The sequence below is a fragment of the Bombyx mori genome, chromosome 28 (genome assembly GCF_030269925.1).
Source record: "Bombyx mori chromosome 28, ASM3026992v2".
Classification (NCBI taxonomy): Eukaryota; Metazoa; Arthropoda; class Insecta; order Lepidoptera; family Bombycidae; genus Bombyx; species Bombyx mori.
This window is the reverse complement of record NC_085134.1, coordinates 10,204,832-10,226,508: the sequence shown is the minus strand read 5'-3', so window position 1 is coordinate 10,226,508 and position 21,677 is coordinate 10,204,832. Positions and strand designations below refer to the sequence as shown.

At 40.7% G+C, this 21,677-nt stretch overlaps 1 protein-coding gene across 1 annotated transcript in view; it reads left to right on the top strand.

The window, feature by feature from the left end:
- Nucleotides 1-21,677, top strand: part of LOC101742585 (NADPH oxidase 5) — a 75,439-nt gene that overhangs the window by 41,975 nt on the left and 11,787 nt on the right. Inside the window, exons 3-15 of the mRNA XM_021346769.3 lie at nt 6,976-7,070; nt 7,868-7,979; nt 9,268-9,365; nt 10,343-10,463; nt 11,574-11,724; nt 12,322-12,532; nt 13,890-14,116; nt 15,339-15,527; nt 15,922-16,115; nt 17,073-17,209; nt 17,597-17,781; nt 19,071-19,188; nt 21,003-21,160. Of these exons, the coding sequence (XP_021202444.2) occupies nt 6,976-7,070; nt 7,868-7,979; nt 9,268-9,365; nt 10,343-10,463; nt 11,574-11,724; nt 12,322-12,532; nt 13,890-14,116; nt 15,339-15,527; nt 15,922-16,115; nt 17,073-17,209; nt 17,597-17,781; nt 19,071-19,188; nt 21,003-21,160 (1,996 nt within the window). The remainder of the gene's footprint in view (nt 1-6,975; nt 7,071-7,867; nt 7,980-9,267; nt 9,366-10,342; nt 10,464-11,573; nt 11,725-12,321; nt 12,533-13,889; nt 14,117-15,338; nt 15,528-15,921; nt 16,116-17,072; nt 17,210-17,596; nt 17,782-19,070; nt 19,189-21,002; nt 21,161-21,677) is intronic.

Below are 21,677 nucleotides of genomic sequence, written 5' to 3'. Positions count from 1 at the left end.
CGTAGTTTTAAAGATTTAAGCATACATAGGGACAGACAGATATAGGGACAGAGAAAGCGACTTTGTTTTATACTATGTAGTGATGACGCATTGTTTTATGCCGAAAAGCTCAGAAATTGGAATACATCTCTTTCAGAATGATAAGAAAATTGGAAGACTGTGGTTAAATGCTATTCGACGCGAAAAAAGTACTCCCACTCAGTTATCGAGATTTAACCTTAGTCACTGACATTTATAGATTGAGATGAATTTCTTTGTTTTAATCCACATAGTTTTATTATTGAAATTTTGCAAACATATGTATGTGTATTATGTATATATCACACAACCGCATATGCATTGCGACTGCGGTAATGACTGATGACTAATTATTGCTATTAAAGACGAGGGAACTCCTTGTCGAGTGATACACAGAGAGAGAGAGAGAGAGAGAGAGAGGTTGAGAATTAAATTTTTTTTTTATTGCCCTTGTAGGCAGACGAGCATACGGCCACCTGTTGGTGAGTGGTTACCGTCGCCCATGGACTTCAGCAATGCCAGGGGCAGAGCCACGCCGCTGCCTACCGCAAAATAATATAATCGCCAGGTGTATTGAGGACATTAGCGGCCGGAGACAGTAATCTGTGCGTCACGATCGTCGCATTAGACGACAGGTCGGGCGACGTGTGGCGCAACCCTGCTCGTGTCAAACTGACGACTATCTGTCCCGGAGGTCACGACTCTAATACCGACCGGGACTGCTTTATCTTTGGCATTGTTCAACGATTTGGGCATTAAGTTCATTTGAAAATTCAAGGATATCAAGTAATACGTAACTCATAGAGACAATGGTTGGTAGGCAGCGGCTTGGCTCTGCCCCTGACATTGCTGACGTCTATGAGCGACGAAACCGCTCATCATCAGGTGTGCTCATTGGCCATTTTTTTTTAATTGCTTAGATGGGTGGACGAGCTCACTGCCCATCTGCTGTTAAGTGGTTACTGGAGCTCATAGACATCCACAACGTAAATGCGCCACCCACCTTGAGATATAAGTTCTAAGGTCTCAGTATAGTTACAACGGCTGCTCCACCCTTCAAACCGAAACGCATTACTGCTTCACGGCAGAAATAGGCACCAGTAATACCCACCTGCCTACACGGGCAATGAAAAAAAATGGCCATCCCATAATGTTGCACGGTTTGATAATTACCAAAGTTCTACCTCCCGAAGTACCTCCCGAAGATCTTAAGACGTACCCGATCTTAAACAACTATCAAAATTCCAAGTCGTGATCATGCTAATCTCTCTGCCGACCTTCGGATCTAAGTTTTAATTCCCATAAGCACTAAGGAATCAGTTTCCTCTTGAGCCTGCTCCTCACCCTGGCGTCATTCTAGCGCGCCTGCATCAGGAGGATGAGGCTTATGTACTCTGGAAGACCATCTTGGGCAGTAGTGCGTCGAGTCCCGACCCGGCAGGCTAGATCTGACCCAGTGGAATATCTTAGAGTACACACAATGGCCCAAAAACATTCTTGAGCTTGCAATCTACCCTCAATATCTGCAGACCCTCAAATCCCACATACCCCGAGTACCCCTAGACGCGGACACCAGGTATGAGGTTCGTTCGCCCGTCCGAAAAAATAAACGTAAGTTTTAAATGGATAGTAAACCATTATACCCTAGAACTAGGAGGATTTGTCTTGGAAATTCAATGAAGACACTGCTTTTACTAGGTGGCCATAAATATTTTGTTCAAATTCCCACAAAGCCTTCTTCGATTTCGGTATAATGAAAATGAAAGTCGCTCAACACCAACCCGAATAATCATAAATTGAGTCCGAGTTCACAAAAATAATTCTGGAAGCTTTGTAAATTGTAATATGTACAAAGTGGTTACATATTACAAGTACTGGTACAGGTACTGGTAAGTGGTTAAATTCCACTTGTAAAGTTAATTTATCTCGAATAGGAGGGAAATAATTCTAACAAAAATTCTTTGGCAGATTGATATTTTTCTGAAGAAAATAATACATCTTTTATCATGCGATATTTAGTTTTTGTGCGTAAAAACAAATTTTATTGAAAAGAGCAAAAATTTGAAGGGAGTTTTTATAGTTACAGATAATTTCTCAATCAGATAAAGGACTATGTATCGCAAAGTTTACAATAACGGATGTGAGTGACGAATACAAGACCCGAACCTACATCCGGTTATGTCAACAACTCAATACGTTACACTGTTTCACACGCCCTTACAGGTGACACACGGGCAGGACGAATGAACAATAAGTTCGGAATTTCTTTGAGCATTTGGCGGGTAGCCATCATACAACACAAGATATTAGACAGATGCCTGAATCTCGCTTACGACATTTTCAAGATAAGCTTGCTTATATACAAGTTCTGAACAACAACATTCGGACCGTCGCCGCGTCGGTCTACCGAGCAATATCATCCGCTCGGTGGAAGATCTTCCATTATTATTTCTCCACACTGGTTTCCCTCCGTCGTTATACTTACAAGCTTTTGCGGTTACTACTGTCTATCGTACACCGGGTCTTACAACTCATGGCATTTATTTAGTGGTCCAGTATAGTGACTGTAAGACGTCCATTAATCGAAATTCATGACTGCTTTGCGGCAGTTAGGCAGGGCGGTGGTACATACCCGTGCGGACTCACAAGGCATCTGACCGCCAGTAATTACGCAAATTATAATTTTGCGGGTTTTTTTTTTTTTCACCATGGAAGTCAATCGTGAACATTTGTTAAATACGTATTCCATTAGAAAAATTGGTAGTAGCCAGCGGGATTCAAACACCGGTGCATTGCTAGATAGGTACGAAAGCATCGGATATCTTATCCTTTAAGGCCACAACGAATTTGTTATTATAAAATCGAAGTCCTATTTTTAAAAGGCAAGCTGTTTTTATCCTCCTTTCTAAAGTAAACGTCCTTAGAACAATCTCGAAGGCGGATCTGTTCGTGAAACGTCCGAGTCGTGTGTAGTTCTGTGTAGGTATCTGTAGTACGGGCCGCGGGTTACATTTCGTAAGCTTGTCTCAGCTAAACAGTTATTATGGTAATTACCAGCATTATTTCTTTAAGGTCTGCCCCACCTGTAATTGGATCGGGTGATCACTTTAAAATTAATTGATTTGAATATTCACGTTAACACAATTACGCGAGATATGATCTCATACGCGATGGCCATGTAGCAAGATTTATAACGTATACAAAGAACGGTGGAAAAGCGTCGATGGGGGTGTACAGTAGGTAACCATTTTTTTTATTGCTTAGATGTGTGGACGAGCTCACAGCCCACCTGGTCTTAAGTGGTTACTGGAGCCCATAGACATCTACAACGTAAATGCGCCACACACCTTGAGATATAAGTTGTAAGGTCTCGGTATAGTTACAACGGCTGCCCAACCCTTCAAACAGAAACGCATTACTGCTTCACGGCAGAAATAGGCAGGGCGGTGGTACCTACCCGTGCGGACTCTCAACAGGTCCTACCACCAGTAATATATGTAGGGTCACACACACATGCTTAATAAGGTAACAACCTGGCTACGTAATGCAAGGTGTCATCTTCACCATTCCACGCTTGTGGGAAAAGGATATTGGGACGACAGTCCAGTTGTAACGGTCATACAGCGAACACAGTTCCACTTAGGTAGCTACAATAAAACTGTATGTACCTATTGTATTATCGGTAAATATACAAGACTAAGTGTGTGAATTAATAACGACTTTCATTTACAACAACTGGGCTCATCCTAAACCATACACGTACAAAACGGCCGTCTGGTGTAAGTGACATGGTCACTACACAAGGGAGTTGCGGGTTCGAATCCCGCCAAGGGAAGATATTTGTATGATAAATATAAATGTCTTTTCCAGGGCTATGGATGTATATTAAATATATGTATGTGTATAATAAAAAACTTACATTTATTTCCGTTATCTGGTACCTGTAACACAAGTTCTTTACGAACTTATCACGGGACCAGTTAACGTGGCGTGATTGTTAGTACATATTAAAAAAAAAAAAAGGTCGGTCTGATTACCCAGCATCTGGTTAAAGCCTTATGACCCACTGTGCAGGTCTCCAAGCTGATATTGAGGGTCATAAGAAATAGTACAGCGCACAGTCTCAGCACAGATCATTAATCAAGGTGTCACGTTTCTTACCCTTGGATTGTGCTGAGAACGTCCCACAATCGTGGGCCACGCCTCGACCTGACCCGCGTGATTTAACACCTGCACTCGGTCGTGAGATAAAGGACTATGTGTCGGTTTAATTACAACAACTGTGCTATGTTAATTTAGTTATAGTTAAGCAACTAAAGCGTTCAACAAAAATGTTTACGGGCGTCGGCCACTAGATGGCTTCCTTTCGATTAGTTTCTCATTGCTCCTGTAGATGGCAGTAACATATTACTTATCTTAAAACTCTATTATTAATGAAAGATTTTGTAAATTTTCAAAAACCACAAATTGATAAAATTTAATCAATTTGTTTATAACAAATAAAGACTTGTATAATTTATTTTCTGTATTTAGTTATACAATAATTAAATGCCTTAACTTCAACAGCATGTAAGTTTAGGGGCATCCGCCACAAGATGTCGCTAGTTTCCACACAGAAAAAGATTTGTCGTAACCATCGCAGTTTCAGGACCCTATTGTTGTGTCACAGAGTGGTGAGCACTAATGGCTATCGAAAAAGTATTCGTATCGCTATCGAGAAAACATGTATAGGATCTAAACAGCGCCCCCTACCGTCCGTAAAAAGGATAAATTTCAGCAGCACGGATGAGCTTACTTACTTTCGTTTCGCTTTTTTTTCCTATCCTGAGAGCCTTGAGAGGCTATTTCAGCGTAACCTTAACTAGTAGGTGAACTCACGGGGCTCAAACCGGAGTGATGCTAATAACACTGACACTAGCAAGAGCCGTGCTTCGCAGAATCTACCACCGGATCGGAAACGCGACCCACTGAGAAGCGTTTATTTTTTTTATTTTTTTTGTTGCATAGATGGTTGGACGAGCTCACGGCCCACCTGGTGTTAAGTGGTTACTGGGGCCCATAGACATTTACAACGTAAATGCGCTACCCACCTTGAGATATAAGTTCTAAGGTCTCAGTATAGTTACAACTGCTGCCCCACCCTTCAAACCGAAACTCATTACTGCTTCATGGCAGAAATAGGCAGGGTGGTGGTACCTACCCGTGCGGAGTAGGGTAGCCGTTGTAATCACGCACGTCGATGTAAGACATAATTAATTGAAAGGCAAATACTGTTTATCAAGACTTGAGGCTATTTATATGTACCTCCCATTTACAAATAATCTATCAATAAATACTCCATACTGTGTAGGTGGACTTGGTAACTAATTCAATTACGTCAATTATAACTTCTTACGTGGGTATATAAGTAAATACATTGTTTTTTTTTGATTACGCGATTTGTCCGCTTTTATTCAAATAGGTTTGAAGCCTTATTTGCATGGGTTATGATGATGTTATCTTCTGCAAATGTTCCAATTCAAGATTGAAGTTGATATCTCAAGTTGGGTTGAAAACATTCGCAATGTGATGTGATGGGTTTCACAGCCCGCCTGGTGTTAAGTGGTTACTGGAGCCCATAGACATATACAACGTAAATGCACCACCCACTTTGAGATATAAGTTCTAAGGTCTCAGTATAGTTACGACGGCTGCCCCGCCCTTCAAACCGAAACGCATTACTGCTTCACGGCAGAAATAGGCAGGGCGATGGTACCTACCCGTGCGGACTCACAAGAAGTCCTACCACCAATAATATGTGGGCTTGTAGGCCGTGCGCTTGTTTTTATACTATTTCAAGAAGAGACCAATAACGTATAATCGATTGAATTATGCGCATATCAATCTTCAACTACGCGTCGAAGATTTTCTCGTCCTATCTGCTAACAATCAGGCCGAATGATATCTAATCTTTCAGCTTCACCGCGCCGCTGTCACTTTTGACAGCTGTCACCTGTCATCGTGACATCCCGTAAAAGTTCACGTCCAATTAGCGTTCGAGTTCGTGTGTGGGATGATCTTAATTGAAACGTTCTAGAGAATTTTAATTAAGATAAAACTACACGTACGCTTCAGTGGAAATACGAATGGTATTAAAATACAATTTTATGGTCATGTCCATATGAGGTGTCAATGGTGTCAAGCGCGTATGTTCTATGGCTGTTTGAGATTGTTTCAAAATAAACGTGGGATCTTGTTGAAGTTTTATTCACTGGTTTATTAGGTATATTAAGATAATTTAATTTGCTTGCGAAGAAAAACTATACCTAAGCGTAAATTAAATGATAATTTGCGTAGTAACTGGTGGTAGGGTGTCTTGAGAGCCCGCAAGATTAAGGCATTCCGGTTCGAAACCTGGGATAGCCGTTATACCACATGTTGAGTCCTAGACCTCATGTCTCAAGGGCGGTATCGATTATCCTGGTGGGCTGTTAGTCTCAGGTCTATTCAATAAAAGTAATAAGAATAAATTATTTTGAGTTTATTTATTGCTCAGTCGACAGACAGACCACGATCATCCTGGTCTTAAGTTACCGGAGCCCATAGACATATACAACGTAAATGCCGCCACTCACCTTGAGATATGAATTCTGAATCTCAGTTTTTACTGCTTCACGGCAGAAATAGGCGGGGTGGTGGTACCTACCCGTGCGGACTCACAAGAGGTCCTACCACCAGTAATTACGCAAATTATAATTTTGCGGGTTTGATTTTTATTACACGATGTTATTCCTTCACCGTGGAAGTCAATCGTGAAGGTTTGTTAAGTGCGCATTTCATTGGAAAAATTGGTACCCGCCTGCGGGATTCGAACACCGACACAGTCGCATCGTTTGACACGAATGCCGGGGTCTTATCTTTTAGGCCGCGACGACTTCTATTGGTTATTTAAATAAATGTTATATTTGGTTGTTTCAGGATCTGCTCGAGAGGATATTCCGTTTGTTTGACGTCAAGAAATTAGACCATTTAGTGCAAGATGACTGGATCGAGTACCTCAAAGAACGGCTACCGTGAGTAGAACCTTCCTAATGTACAAAGGATACCACTGTGTGCTTAGTGAGAGCTTTTTAACGTTCTCGATAGCGTAAAAGTTAACTCAAATTTGTATGGAGCTGGAACGTTTGCCTACGTTTGTCGCTAGGGGCGCTGTTAACTCTTACGCTATAGAGAACGTTAAAAAGCTCACACTAAACACACTCTTCTACTCATTTTTACGACAAACTTAAGGCTTGATTGAATAAAAATGTTGGTATTAGTTTTTGATTTTGAAGGATTCGGGTTTGGAGGATCTTTCTTACGGCAGATGGGTAGATGGGATCCGCCTGGACTGAAATAGATACTGGAGGCCATAATCATCCCAACCCCAATGTCACCACCTAATGCGAGTTGGGTGTCTAGAACATACCTAAATAAGACAGAATACTTGGGTTAAAAATGAAAAACCAAAAACAAAATTTTAATACTTGTTTTTAAAATCGTCTAATTCAAATAAATGATTCACAATATTACCTTATTATGATTTATTCTAAGCGTTATATGTAAAACAAATTTTATAGAACATATTTAATTATTAGGTAATCCAGCGATTCTCAAACTTTTCTTGTCGCATTGTACATATTTAACGATTTAAAAATTTTTCATCACAAAATCTTAAGATTAAAATTCAGTTAATAGTAACATGTAATATGATGTGTGTTGGATATAAAATTTTGCGGCACACTTGAAAATTTTGCCTAGTGCCGCAGCGCAGTGGTTGAGGATCAGTGACATAATTAAATATATTTGTAAGACAGGGTGTGTTTCACAGGGAAGAGAGGCAGCTGGACCTGGTGGAACAAATCGAAAGCGTCGCGTACGTTTTGTGCGGCGATGGTGTTATCAGCCTCGATACATTTCAACACATCATGCAGAACAAAGTTGTAAGTCGATACCCACGTCATTTCGGATCCTATAGGTGCTTAAGTACCTCAAGAACCGGTCACCGTCGAGTAAGTTAACCCACAGACACAGCCCACTGAGTTTCTCGCCGGATCTTCTCAGTGGGTCGCGTTTCCGATCCAGTGGTAGATTCTGCGAAGCACTGCGCTTGCTAGTGCCAGTGTTAGTAACGTTCAAAAGATAGAGCCCCGTGAGCTCACCTACTAATTAATCAGTTTAAACTGGCATAACCCTCTAAGGTTATTAGATTAGGTAGAAATAAGTCAATACGTTTAATGTAAAGAATGACAACGACATAGGTAGTACACTTAATAAGAGATATTAAATTGAAGACAGAAATAATTACATACACTACAAGTTGCGACATCTAGCGAAAATCTAAAGCATTAGTTTCAAAGCAATCAACATCCCAACTTTATGTAAACAACATTTTCTTTCCTATTTATTATTAAATTAAAATAAAGTTTGTTTTTCAAACTTACATTTAGTATTGGGCAACTACTTTCCTAATACCAAATATTTAAAGTTGTTACATTTGTACGATAGATGGCACTAACATATATTTTTTGGTATTTCATTTTACGGTTCCACAACCAACTCCTTGAAACAAATTGTACTATTTTAAATTAAATTTAATTGTTTTTATAACTATTTTTAATATAACACAAAAATATATTTGTGCGCCAAAGCGCAACAATATTATTTACAAAGGAGACATGTACCTTGACTTCGCCTTAATAAAACTATAAAATAGTGAATTGTGAACATTCAGTACTAAAATAAAAGTTAAATTTGATTAAGCTATCACTCCAAGTACGGCTCATTTATACTAGTAATAGCAGACGTATTAATTAAATTGTTTTTGGAAGAAAAAAAATCAGGGATTTATCCATGAGGTTTTTCTTGATCTTATCCCACCTACGAATAAATAATTTGGAATCGGTGTACTTTGTCCTATTTTTCCAATTTGCCCTATCACAAGTAATTTCTGCACTCACTCCTTTTTCTAGGATGTCTTTTTTCACACAGTCTATCCACGTCTTCTTAGGATTCCCCTCCTCACACTACCCTTTACTAGCAGACCCATGTTTATCCATGAACTACGAAAACCTTACTTCACTGTTCCCGACACGGCTCTGGTGTTTTAAAAAGTTTTACCCGTATGTTGTGGGTAGTTGAAAATATTTTAAAAAACTTAATTCGATAAATAGAATACAATGATGAGAGTTGTTTTAGATCGTTTGACAAGATGGTCTGGGATTTTGACAGGTGACGAAGAAACTCTTTAGGGTATTGGACGTTGACGGTGACGGTTATGTTACAGCTGATAAAGTTATGGAATTCCTCTCAACGGTCAGCAGTAGCAGGTGAGTGGTTGATAATGACATTATATACCACCAGGACTATAAACCTGGTCAATTATGAAAAAGCCCCACATAATGATGCCGTGTAATGTAATCTATACTAATATATAAATCTACAGTGGTTCTTACGGATGTTCCGTTATAACTACTGAACCGTGCATCCGATTGACTTGAAACTTGGTATCCATGTAGAAAATACATGTACTTAATGGATAGGCTAATATTTATATAAGTGTTGGACTCCCTACGCCAGTTGCGGGGGCGTTAATGATGAGAATGTTTGTGGGGGTGAGAAATAATAATGTTAATTTTAAATTCCCAGCGGACGGGTACAGCTGGTACCGTATACCTAATATGAAAACGGTCATGTTTTTTACAATTTAGAATTAAGTTCAATATTTGAACTTATTTTACTCATTTCATTTCACTTTGCTGTAATAATATTGTATAAAAAAAGTTAATAGCATTTTCTCGGCTAGTCGCGAGTTTTAAACATACCTGGATATTAAAATTATTTTTAAAGTTTAATCTCACGTTTATTAATTTCGTTTTACCATTTCCAACAATTCGAATTCTTTACGGTTTTCGTAAAATTAGTTTTAAAAATAATTTTAATTACAGAATAACATATAATTGAATTGTACTGAATCTGGAATGTGTATGTGTATATTTAAATCAATTAATTGGTAAACCGCGTGTAATTCGTTTCCAAATGATTCTTTTCCACCTGATGGTTGTCTGGAAGAGAGATCGCTCTTAGCGATAAGACCGCCAATTGTATTTTTTTGTACTTAATGTTTCGCATTTCTTTTTGGGTGTACAATAAAGAATACTTTCTCTCTCTGTCTTTCTCTCTTTTTTATTATAAAAAACAAGGGGCTTCTGGATACTGAAGGAGGTCTTAGAACGCATTCTAGTGGGAACGCTTCCGACGATAATTACGATAATCTACTAAAACATATTTTGATTTGTCGACACAGACCACGCGTGGGCTTTGATAAGCACAGCGTTGACCGACTGGAGCAACTCTTCAAGGAGACGGTGGGAGATCAGAAGGAGATAACAAGAGAACAATTTCAGAAGATTGTCGTCTCCAAAAATGTATGTAGTGAATGCATACATGTAAAGTTTCGTTGGTGGAAATAGTCGCGTGTGGTGATGGAGAATGGGAAAATGCCATTGCGGTTTCTTGACACTATTTCACCTGTGTCTTAGCGTTTTGTGTGACGCTGCTCATACCTTCTGCCTTCCCGCTGACCTGATGAGATGTGATAAAAAGACAATATCACCTTTTCGCATTAAAAGTGTACAAGTTCCAAAAAATTCGACATTGACTTAATATGCGGAATCATTTGGTATCACCAGTATTTTTCTAATAAATACTGTCAAAAGAGCGTAGTTTAGTTTTAGTTTTTTTTTTTAGTTTACCTATGTTTTGACTACTATTAACAAAATTAATACATAATTTTATCTTACTTTAAAAGACAGTATAATGTAACTGGTAAAAAATAATAAATAAATGTTCCAAATATCATCATCATCATCATCATCATCAGCCTTTATTTGCCCACTGCTGGACATAGGCCTTCCCCAATGCCTTCCACATAATGCGGTCCTCCGCCTTCAAATATGATTAATATTAAAAAGATCACATGTTAAACCTTTAAAACACTCTCCTGTAAAATTAGTAAGTTTTGAGATTATACAGTTTTAATGCGAGAAGACGATATGTTATCACGGTTGCAATTGACTATGAAAATTTGAATATATCGGTAAACAAAGACGTGGTCAGAACTTAGCAACGTTGTTGACAATTATCTGTTAGAACGAAAATACATTACAAAAGGCTGTATACAATTTCGGCCAAAGACTGTGGTGCGGTTAAGTGACCAGATAGCACAGAAAAAGATGGACACTGTAGAATTATTATTTTTGCCCTCCTGGTGTTGTTAAGTGGTTACTGGAGCCCATAGACATCTACAACGTAAATGCGCCACCCACCCCGAGATAAGTTCTAAGGTCTCAGTATAGTTACAACGGCTGCCCCGCCCTTCAAACCGAAACGCATTACTGCTTCACGGCCGAAATAGGCGGGGTGGTGGTACCTACCCGTGCGGACTCACAAGAGGTCCTACCACCAGTGGTAATAACCAGAGTAGTTCTCTTTAACCCTGACCTGTAGATATTACTCAATTACTTATCTTTTTTCAGCCATTCTTCACAGAGCGGGTTTTCCAGATATTCGATGAAGACGATTCCGGGTCCATCTCTCTCCAGGAGTTCATCGCTGCCGTGCACAGGTTCGCGGGCCAGAGTCCTGACGACAAGATCCGGTTCTTGTTTAAGGTTTATGACTTGGATGGTAAATTTTACTACTTTCATATTATATTTCTTGCTTATAACAATGCAAATTAACCACTATGAGAAATACGTCGTCAAAGATCTGATGTCGCGTAAACTAACCCTTTGGCTTAGTGGTTATTTAAGAACTGTACCGCGGGATCTGGATACGATTCCGATCAGATCAGTGCAGCCTTTCATATATTTATTAATAAGTGATGTTAGTCAAATTATCGATATTCTATTATAATCACTGACGCCACAGGATTCATTTTCATTCTATTTACAATCAACACAATTACTTCTCTTTTGTTTCGTTGTGTCGTAGATGTCTATGGGCTCCAGTAACCACTTAACACCAAGTAGGCTGTGAGCTCGTCCACCCATCTAAGCAAAAATAAAATAAAAATATTAGCATATTGACAAACACTATTTCCTTAAGCTTTTCTAAACCTCCATAAGTCTATTTAATCTTTTTTTTAAATTACCTTGTAGGCAGACGAGCATACGGCCCACCTGATGGTGAGTGGTTACCGTTGCCCATGGACTTCAGCAATGCCAGGGGCAGAGCCAAGCCGCTGCCTACGTAATCTAAAACCTTGACTTAATTTTCGACCAGGCGACGGCCTAATCCAACACAGGGAGCTGCAGCATGTGATGAGGGCGTGCATGGAGGAAAACGGTATGCAGTTCAGCGATGAGCAACTCTTAGACCTGACCACTGCGATGTTCGAGGACGCTGACGTGGAAGAACGCGGGGCCATCACGTACGAGGCCTTGAAGAATCAGTTGAACAACCATGGGGGGCTGCTGGAGAATCTGTCGATTAGGTATGGAACCTGAATATTTATGGGTTAACTTTTTTTTTATTGCCCTTGTAGGCAGACGAGCACACGACCCACCTGATGGTGAGTGGTTACCGTCGCCCATGGACTTCAGCAATGCCAGGGGCAGAACCAAGCCGCTGCTTACAAAGGACATATTTTAGCGCTCGGGAAACACCGTGGAGCGGAGCTCATTCCATAGCCGGATGGTACGTGGCAAAAAAGACTTCTGGAAACGCACTGTGGATGACCGCAGTGGCTCCAGGTAGTATGGATGAACTCTACTCCGGTGACGGGCGGTGCGATGGTAAAAACGAGATGACGGTATCATCTCGAACAATTCCTCAAAACAATCCCCATGGACCATACTGTACAAAATACAGAGGGAACTGAAGTCCCTCCGCAGACCCAGAGGTTCCAAATGATTCGTTAACTTTTAACTCTAAAACTTTCGAGCTTGATTTCTAACTAATGCACCGGTGACAATGAGTGACCGCGAAAGTGACAGACCGTAGTTAAAACAGAATTGTACCCTTTATTTACCCATAATAACCTTATGAATAAGTTTATACCGATAATTAGACCGTAACGTCTATACATAATTAGGTTACTAACTACCACCACTGTAACTCATGTCTGGCCAGAGTTTGTAGACTAGCCTACGCGAAAAGACTGAGTAATGATATTTAAGTAATAAAAAAATCCCATGAAAAGGTAATTTCATCTTCGATCTCACAACGAATTCAATCAGAAGACTATATATAGTATTTAAATTTTCACTACTCTCCCCGTAAAGGTTTTCGCCGAGTCAATAGGTTTTGCAATAGCGCTTTACTAGGAACTCAGAAAAATGTAAAAGTTTGTGTAAATACCCCGCTTACAATAAACCATTTTCTATCATGCTGCTCATTTTCAAAAAGGAAACACTATTGAATGCTGGTTCCAATTTTTCTAATAAAATACGTACTTAAGAAATGTTCACGATTGACTTCCACGGTGAAGGAATAACATCGTGTAATAAAAATCAAACTCGCAAAAATTCTAATTTGTGTAATTACTGGTGGTAGGACCTCTAGCGAGTCCGCGCGGGTAGGTACCACCACCCTGCCTATTTCTGCCGTGAAGCAGTAATGCGTTTCGGTTTGAAGGGTGGGGCAGCCGTTGTAACTATACTTGAGACCTTAAAACTTATATATCAACGTGGGTGGCGCACGTTGTAGATGTCTATGGGCTCCAGTAACCACTTAACATCAGATGGGCTGTGAGCTCGTCCACCCACCTAACCAATAAAAAAAAATGCATGTGTACTTCGTTTTTATATAACACAACTTGCCCCATTATGATGAACCATTTTCCCTTACAGCATAGACCGCTGGCTGGTCCCCCCCAAACCAGACCCCAAGCCGAAGAACCTGCGCCATAAGCTAGCCAAATTAAAACCTTACCAGTTCTCTTTACCTTACTTCAAAAACAACTATGTTTATGTGATATACCTGGTTCTCTTCTACTTGGTGAATTTTGGATTGTTCGTGGCGAGATGCATTGAGTACAGACAGTCTAACGGCTTCGTCATCGTGGCCAGAGCTTGTGGTGAGTCCGTTTATATAGTAAATAGGCGAATGTTTTTATTGTCTTCTAGGACAGCGGTTTTTTCAATACAGATGATATTTTAATGCTGTGTCTCAAATGGCGACATTCGAGGTGGACTGGTCGCGGGAATCCACTAGATGAAAACTGCGCAGGACTGTTCATAATGGCGAATCTTGTGGGAGGCCTATATCCAGCAGTGGACATCTATGGGCTGATGATAATGAGGATGATTAGGATGACATAACGATGCCTAGATTTACCAGTAAAGTCACCTCTTTATATTATTCCGAAGAACCAGTATAATATTAATTTACATAATGAAATAACATGTTTTGTAAACATGAGAAATCGTGAACAATAGTACATTGTGCACCAAGGGAGAAAAGATGTCCCGCGTGTTTGCCATTTTTGGCAGTGGCAATTTTACACGCGGGAGGAAATGTCCAACTTTTTTCCCGCGGTGCATATACTATTTTTTCTCCTACCAGACCGAAAGTTCGTGGAGTACCGAGCCGGGGTCCAGCATAAAAAAAACAATTTAACTGTTTTTTAATTTTTAAACAAACTACTACTAATTGTATAAGAACTGTCTGATTTTTAAGTTATTCTATTATATCTGATTTGTAAGATTAAGTTTTATTGCCTTTTGTTTATTTCACTTTTACACTAAACACAATATTGCAAATTACCCGAGCACAACAATGGCGGAGAATTTTAGGTGCGTGAGAGCAGACGTAGACACTAACGCGCATGCGCACTTGTCAGTACCCAGGGAGGAAAAGTTACACTTTCTTCCTTGTACAGCGGGACGAAAACCGAACTGTCGGCGTCGGTAGGAGAAAAAAACAATAGTTTTTAATGGAAATGTTTTATGGAAATTGAAGTTAAAATTTTAAAGCACATGAAAAATTCGCATACACGAAAGCTGCTAGTGTATTTTATAAAATATTAATACTAGCTAATTCAAAACAGACAAAATGAGACCTAGAAACGGATTTCGATTTAAGTACTTTAATAACATATCTACTGGTTTTGAATATTTAAAACTTACGAGTATTATGTCCTACAGTGTAACAGTACAGTGGGCTGACTTTGGTAGAATTAGATTCGAACCTATTAATTGACTATATTAACCAGGTCCAATATATCAATGATCGTAATACGAATTGAGAAGATTGCGCTATTTCCACTTAGCCTGTTTTTATGTAGCTTCTCATTCCAGGTCAATGCTTGAATTTCAACTGCGCCTGGGTTCTTGTCCTCATGCTGAGGCACAGTATCACAGCGCTGCGAGTCCGGGGCTTCGGTTCAGTCCTGCCTTTGGACCACCACATATATCTGCACAAGCTGACGGGGACACTCATATTTGGATATAGTCTCCTGCATACGCTGATGCATCTTTGTAATTTTAGTATGTTCACTTATTTATTTATGCTATTTTCTCAAAGAGAGAAAGATAGCCTTGGACGGCTTTGTCTTCGAATAGAAAACCAAAGGCTAACGGTATTCAATTTGGACGTATTTCTCCTTAAATACACTCTGCACTACAAACTAGAAGGTTCGTTCTATTCAAGCCCAAGATTTGAAATGAAAACGGTAGCAAAGTTTAATTTCTAAGTTAAGTTTAAGTAAGACAGCAGTTGCATATTAAAATTGAGAATGACCTCAAGTCTTGGGACGGGTGGCGCCATTACATCGTCGCTGAGCTTCGGTAATTTAACACCAGATGGGACGTGATTTCGTCACAAGTTTAATGCAAAAAAGATGAATAAACTACAAGTCCATACATTTTCATCTCTGTCCAGGTCTCGTTGTAATCAACGATCCAGTGATAAACAAGTCAAATTACACTCTGACTGAATGGCTATTGACGGAGCGCCCAGGGTTATTTGGACTGGTGGGAGGCTGTGCTAATGCTACAGGAATAGCTTTGGTCGTAATTCTTGCTGTGATGTTCGTTTGCAGCCAGCCCTTCATACGGAGGGGAGGAAGCTTTGAGGTATACCATAAATTAAAGTCATCATCATCATCATTATCCTGCCCTTCTTCCAGTTACCTGGGGTCGGCGCAACATGTTTTCTCCTTCCATACTCCTCTATCATATACCATTTCTTCGCTCACTCCCCTCTTACCCATATCGTCTTTCACGCAATCCATCTATTTCTTCTTAGGTCTACCTCTTCCTCTATATCCTCCCACATTCATAGTTAACATTTTATTACCAACCTAATTTACATCTCGTCTCATCACATGTCCATACCATCCCAAACGCGCACTCCTCAGCTTCTCTGTCACAGGTGCCACTTTCAGACTTCCTCTAACATATTCATTCCGTATTCTATCCATTCTCGTTACTCCACACATCCATCGCAACATTCGCATCTCTGCTGCATGCAATCGCCTTTCATTCGCCACTGTAGTGGTCCAACAAGCTGATCCATACAAGTGATGAGGTATACCATCAATTAAGGTATAATCCGTTATTATACTGGCCGTAATAGTAGAGATGTGGTTTGAAAGTCTATTAGCTTCAATATGACATCCTAATACCGGGTGACCCGTGAGGTCTTCCACCCATCTTCTCTTCTTCTTTTTCTCCACCTTATCCCACTAGCGGTAGGAAGTGGCTTGGCTCTGCCCCTGGCATTGCTGAAGTCCATGGGCGACGGTAACCACTCACCATTAGGTGTACCGTATGCTCGTCTGCCTACAAGGGCAATAAAAAAAGGTGGGGTCGGCACAGCTAATTTTTCTCTTCAATTTTCTTCTATCAGCCGTCATCTTAACATCCACTCCTCTCTCTCTCATATCGTCATTCACACACTCCATCCATGTCTTCTTCGGTCGACCTCTTTCCCCTCTACCTTGCACTACAATTTCCATGCATCTCCTAGTCACATGCACCCACCCATCTAGTGCCATAAATAATAAAAAAAATACTCAATAAAAATTTCAGGTATTTTACTGGACTCATCTGCTGTACGTGCCTTTCTGGTTACTACTGATCTTCCACGGACCCAACTTTTGGAAATGGTTCATTCTACCGGGAACTATTTATATCACCGAGAGGATCTTGAGATTGGCTTGGATGAGGTATCGTAAGCAGCGATATAGAATACTTTATTTTTTTATTGCTTAGATTATTGGACGAGCTCACAGCCCACCTGATGTGAAGTGGTCACTGGAGCCCATAGACATCTACGACGAAAATGCGGCACCCACCTTGAGATATAAGTTCTAAGGTCTATAGTTACAACGTCTGCCCCGCCCTTCATGCCGAAACGCATTACTGCTTCACGGCAGAAAAAGGCAGGGTGGTGGTACCTACCCGCGCGGACTCACAAGAGGTCCTACCACCAGTAAATTGGCTATTTTAGATTAGCTTTGATAATTTCATCAAGAGACTCACTCTCACTCATAGACGAAGCGATACCCATTAAAATGCTATCTGAATTCTTGTATCAACATTGCCTTCTCCAGGTCAGAGCGCGGCAAAACGTACATCTCCTCGGGGATACTCCTGCCATCCCGGGTGACGCATCTCGTCATCAAGAGACCGCCGGCCTTCGACTATCACGCCGGCGACTACGTCTTCGTCAACATTCCAGCCATCGCCAGCTACGAGTGGCATCCTTTCACGATCAGCAGTGCGCCTTCTCAACATGGTAGGTCTGGTCGACGTTGGTAAACGCCACTTCGATAAAGCGGCACGACACGAGAACCCGCTCATCGTGGACGCCGGTAACTACATTCCCGATCCTGCGGACAGAATGGAAAGCAGTCGACGTCGCCCAAAACACGTCATCTCGGATCCTTCCGATCCACTAACGGTGCTTTTAGGTACCTCAAGCACCGGTCATCGTCGAACCGGTCGCTTGTGACGAAGGGCTCGACGAGTAAATTAACCCTCCGACACATCCCACTGAGCTACTCGCCGGATCTTCTCAGTGGGTCGCGTTTCCGATCCGGTGGTAGATTCTGCGAAGCACGGCTCTTGCTAGGGCTCGTGTTAGCAACGTCGTCAGGTTTGAGCCCCGTGAGCTCACCTACTGGTTAAGGTTACGCTGCTCAAGGCTCTCAGCTTAGGTAGGGAAAAAACAACCAATGGACAATTAATTTGAACAAACAAATTAATTGTCTATTGGTGACGATGTAAAGGTTTTGTGCTTTACCGACCAGACGTTTGTAAGTTCACGTTACGAACTTATTAAGTTATTTGTATTACGTAGTTACATTTTACATTATACACGCAAAAATTATAAATTGCGTAATTACTGGTGGTAGGACCACTTGTGAGTCCGCGCGGGTAGGTACCACCGCCCCGCCAATTTCTGCCGTGAAGCAGTAATGCGTTTCGGTTTGAAGGGTGGCGGTTGTAACTATACTGAGACCTTAGAACCTATATCTCAAGGTGGGTGGCGCATTTACGTTGTAGATGTCTATGGGCTCCAGTAACTACGTAGCATCAGGTGGGCTGTGAGCTCGTCCACCCAACTAAGCAATAAAAAATAATATTCATTAATTTCAAAAATTTACACTCCACTAGGCTCAGCTAAGTTAAAAAGAACAATAGTGGAAGCTACATTTTCATTGTTAAGGTCTGCTGATATATTTAAAAGCCATAACGTAGAACCTATTTAACTAGTTATTAAAAATTATTATAATTAATTATTATTGATTTCTCCACTATTTAATGGATGTTATTATACATATAAACCTTCCTCTTCTATCACTCTATCTATTTAAAAAAACCGCATCAAAATCCGTTGCGTAGTTTTAAAGATTTAAGCATACATAGGGATATAGGGACAGAGAAAGCGACTTTGTTTTATACTATGTAGTGAAGTAATAAAGTCATTAATGAACAAATTTCTTAGATTGAAACTTAGTTTGCATATAAAACGTTCATAGACCTGCCACGCCTTGTCTTTGTGACCAACCTAATGCCTTTTAGATTACATCTGGCTCCACGTACGAGGAGTAGGGGAGTGGACGAACAGATTGTATTCGTATTTTGAGGAGCAGGCCAGGATACATGCTGCTGATGCGAACTCCAGGCTCGGGGAACACCAGTGAGTAAGAATCAAGGTCCACTATTACACGCTATACTTAGTCTGGCCATAAATACTGTTACAATTAAAAATAAACAAAATTTTACATTTGAATTTGGAATCTGTCATTTTTATATGATTGCTCATGAGTTTTCTCATTTTGGCGCCACTACATTGTACAATATTTTGCGATATTAAAATGGATTGAGTGATAAAGAGAACCGAATCGCTGTGATTGCATTACACAAAGTAGGTATGGAGCCAAATGCAATTTTTAAAACTCTCCATACGCTTGGTATTAGTAAAATGTTTGAGTACCGGGCTATTAATAGGTGCAATGAGACCTCCTTAGCTTCACTTGTATGTATGTTTGTAACTTGATTTTGACCCACTTTAAGCGGCCAGATGTCAATCAAACTTTGTAGATTTATCGAGGATCGATGACAATACACTAATTTGATAAGATTATTCCATTATTCAATTTGCAAAATAAGATTTTTGCCAATTTATATAATTTTTATCTATAGTCGTGACTCGTGTCGTCGACTTGTGTCTGAAGTGGAGAACTCTCTGGGGCGAGTCTCCAAATGGGGTGAATTGAACTTGGTTCAATTCAACCCGTTAAAGACACAAGTTTGCGCGTTCACTGCGAAGAAGGACCCCTTTGTCATGGCGCCGCAATTCCAAGGAGTATCCCTGCAACCTTCCGAGAGTATTGGGATACTTGGGGTCGACATTTCAAGCGATGTCCAGTTTCGGAGTCATTTGGAAGGCAAAGCCAAGTTGGCGTCCAAAATGCTGGGAGTCCTCAACAGAGCGAAGCGGTACTTCACGCCTGGACAAAGGCTTTTGCTTTATAAAGCACAAGTCCGGCCTCGCGTGGAGTACTGCTCCCATCTCTGGGCCGGGGCTCCCAAATACCAGCTTCTTCCATTTGACTCCATACAGAGGAGGGCCGTTCGGATTGTCGATAATCCCGGTCTCACGGATCGTTTGGAACCTCTGGGTCTGCGGAGGGACTTCGGTTCCCTCTGTATTTTGTACCGTATGTTCCATGGGGAGTGCTCTGAGGAATTGTTCGAGATGATACCGGCATCTCGTTTTTACCATCGCACCGCCCGCCACCGGAGTAGAGTTCATCCATACTACCTGGAGCCACTGCGGTCATCCACAGTGCGTTTCCAGAGGTCTTTTTTGCCACGTACCATCCGGCTATGGAATGAGCTCCCCTCCACGGTGTTTCCCGAGCGCTATGACATGTCCTTCTTCAAACGAGGCTTGTGGAGAGTATTAAGCGGTAGGCAGCGGCTTGGCTCTGCCCCTGGCATTGCTGAAGTCCATGGGCGACGGTAACCACTCACCATCAGGTGGGCCGTATGCTCGTCTGCCTACAAGGGCAATAAAAAAAAAAAAAAAAAAAAAAAAGTCGATAAGGCAGGAATTGATGTTAAAGTACTTAATAGTTTTAAAAATACGCTTTTATAGAAAATTCAACTAAAAAATAAATAATAGTTTAAAAAACAAAAAAAACGCGCTTTTTATAAAATTCAACTAAAAAATAGAAAATAAATTTTAATAAATTTAAATCGAAAATAGTGTAAAATACATTTTATTTAAAAAAAAGCGTGGGTTGCTTTTTAAGATATTATTTAAATAATAATTCTTCTACTCATATCTGTCCAAAAAAATATTTATAACTAATAACACCGTGCACCATGCACGCTTTTTTGTACAATAAATATATTTTACACTATTTTCAATTTAAATTTATTACAATTTATTTTTACCTCCGTTTGGAGACGTGTCTCACAATCTGAATCTAATGTTTCTGGTAGACAAGTAGCCCGCACCACATCGATCCTGAGCAAACGGAAGAGTTCCGGTGGGAGTGCCAAGAAGAGATCGGTGGACTTCTCTCGTTCCTGTTACACCAGCGAAGCTTTCACTCTTGACGAGGAGGAGAACAATGCGGAATATAAGAAGGAATTCGAAGGTTTCCACACCCATGAGTTTTTTTTATGATTAAAGTTTTACTGGTAGCCCGGAGGCCTTTCCAGTTTCACCAGGAAAGGTGGGCGAGCAAAGGCTCAGCCAGGAGGGGTGGGATTTGTAACAACTGCCCGAGCGCCTCCGAAGGAGACCTAACAACTCAAGAGCAGCTGCTTCGCGAATGAATCTACTACCGGATCGGAATCGCGACCCGCTGAGAAGATCCGGCGAGAAACTCAGCGAGCTGATGCATGGGTTAGGCTGCACGTCGACCTCTTTGTCGAGTTCGACGAGTACGGTTACCGGGGTTCCTAAGCCTGCTCCTAGTGTTAGAGCTGAAGGTATCTAGTGCAAGAGTTATTGGATCTGATGGATCCGTAAGGACGTGGCCCATGACGTATACTGTCTTGAGTGGGATATCTTTATCTTAAAGAAGATGAACATGACTGTGACTATTCAATCGAAAATTTACAAGAATACGACCCCCGGTGCATTCGTGTGTAGTAATGCACCGATGTTCG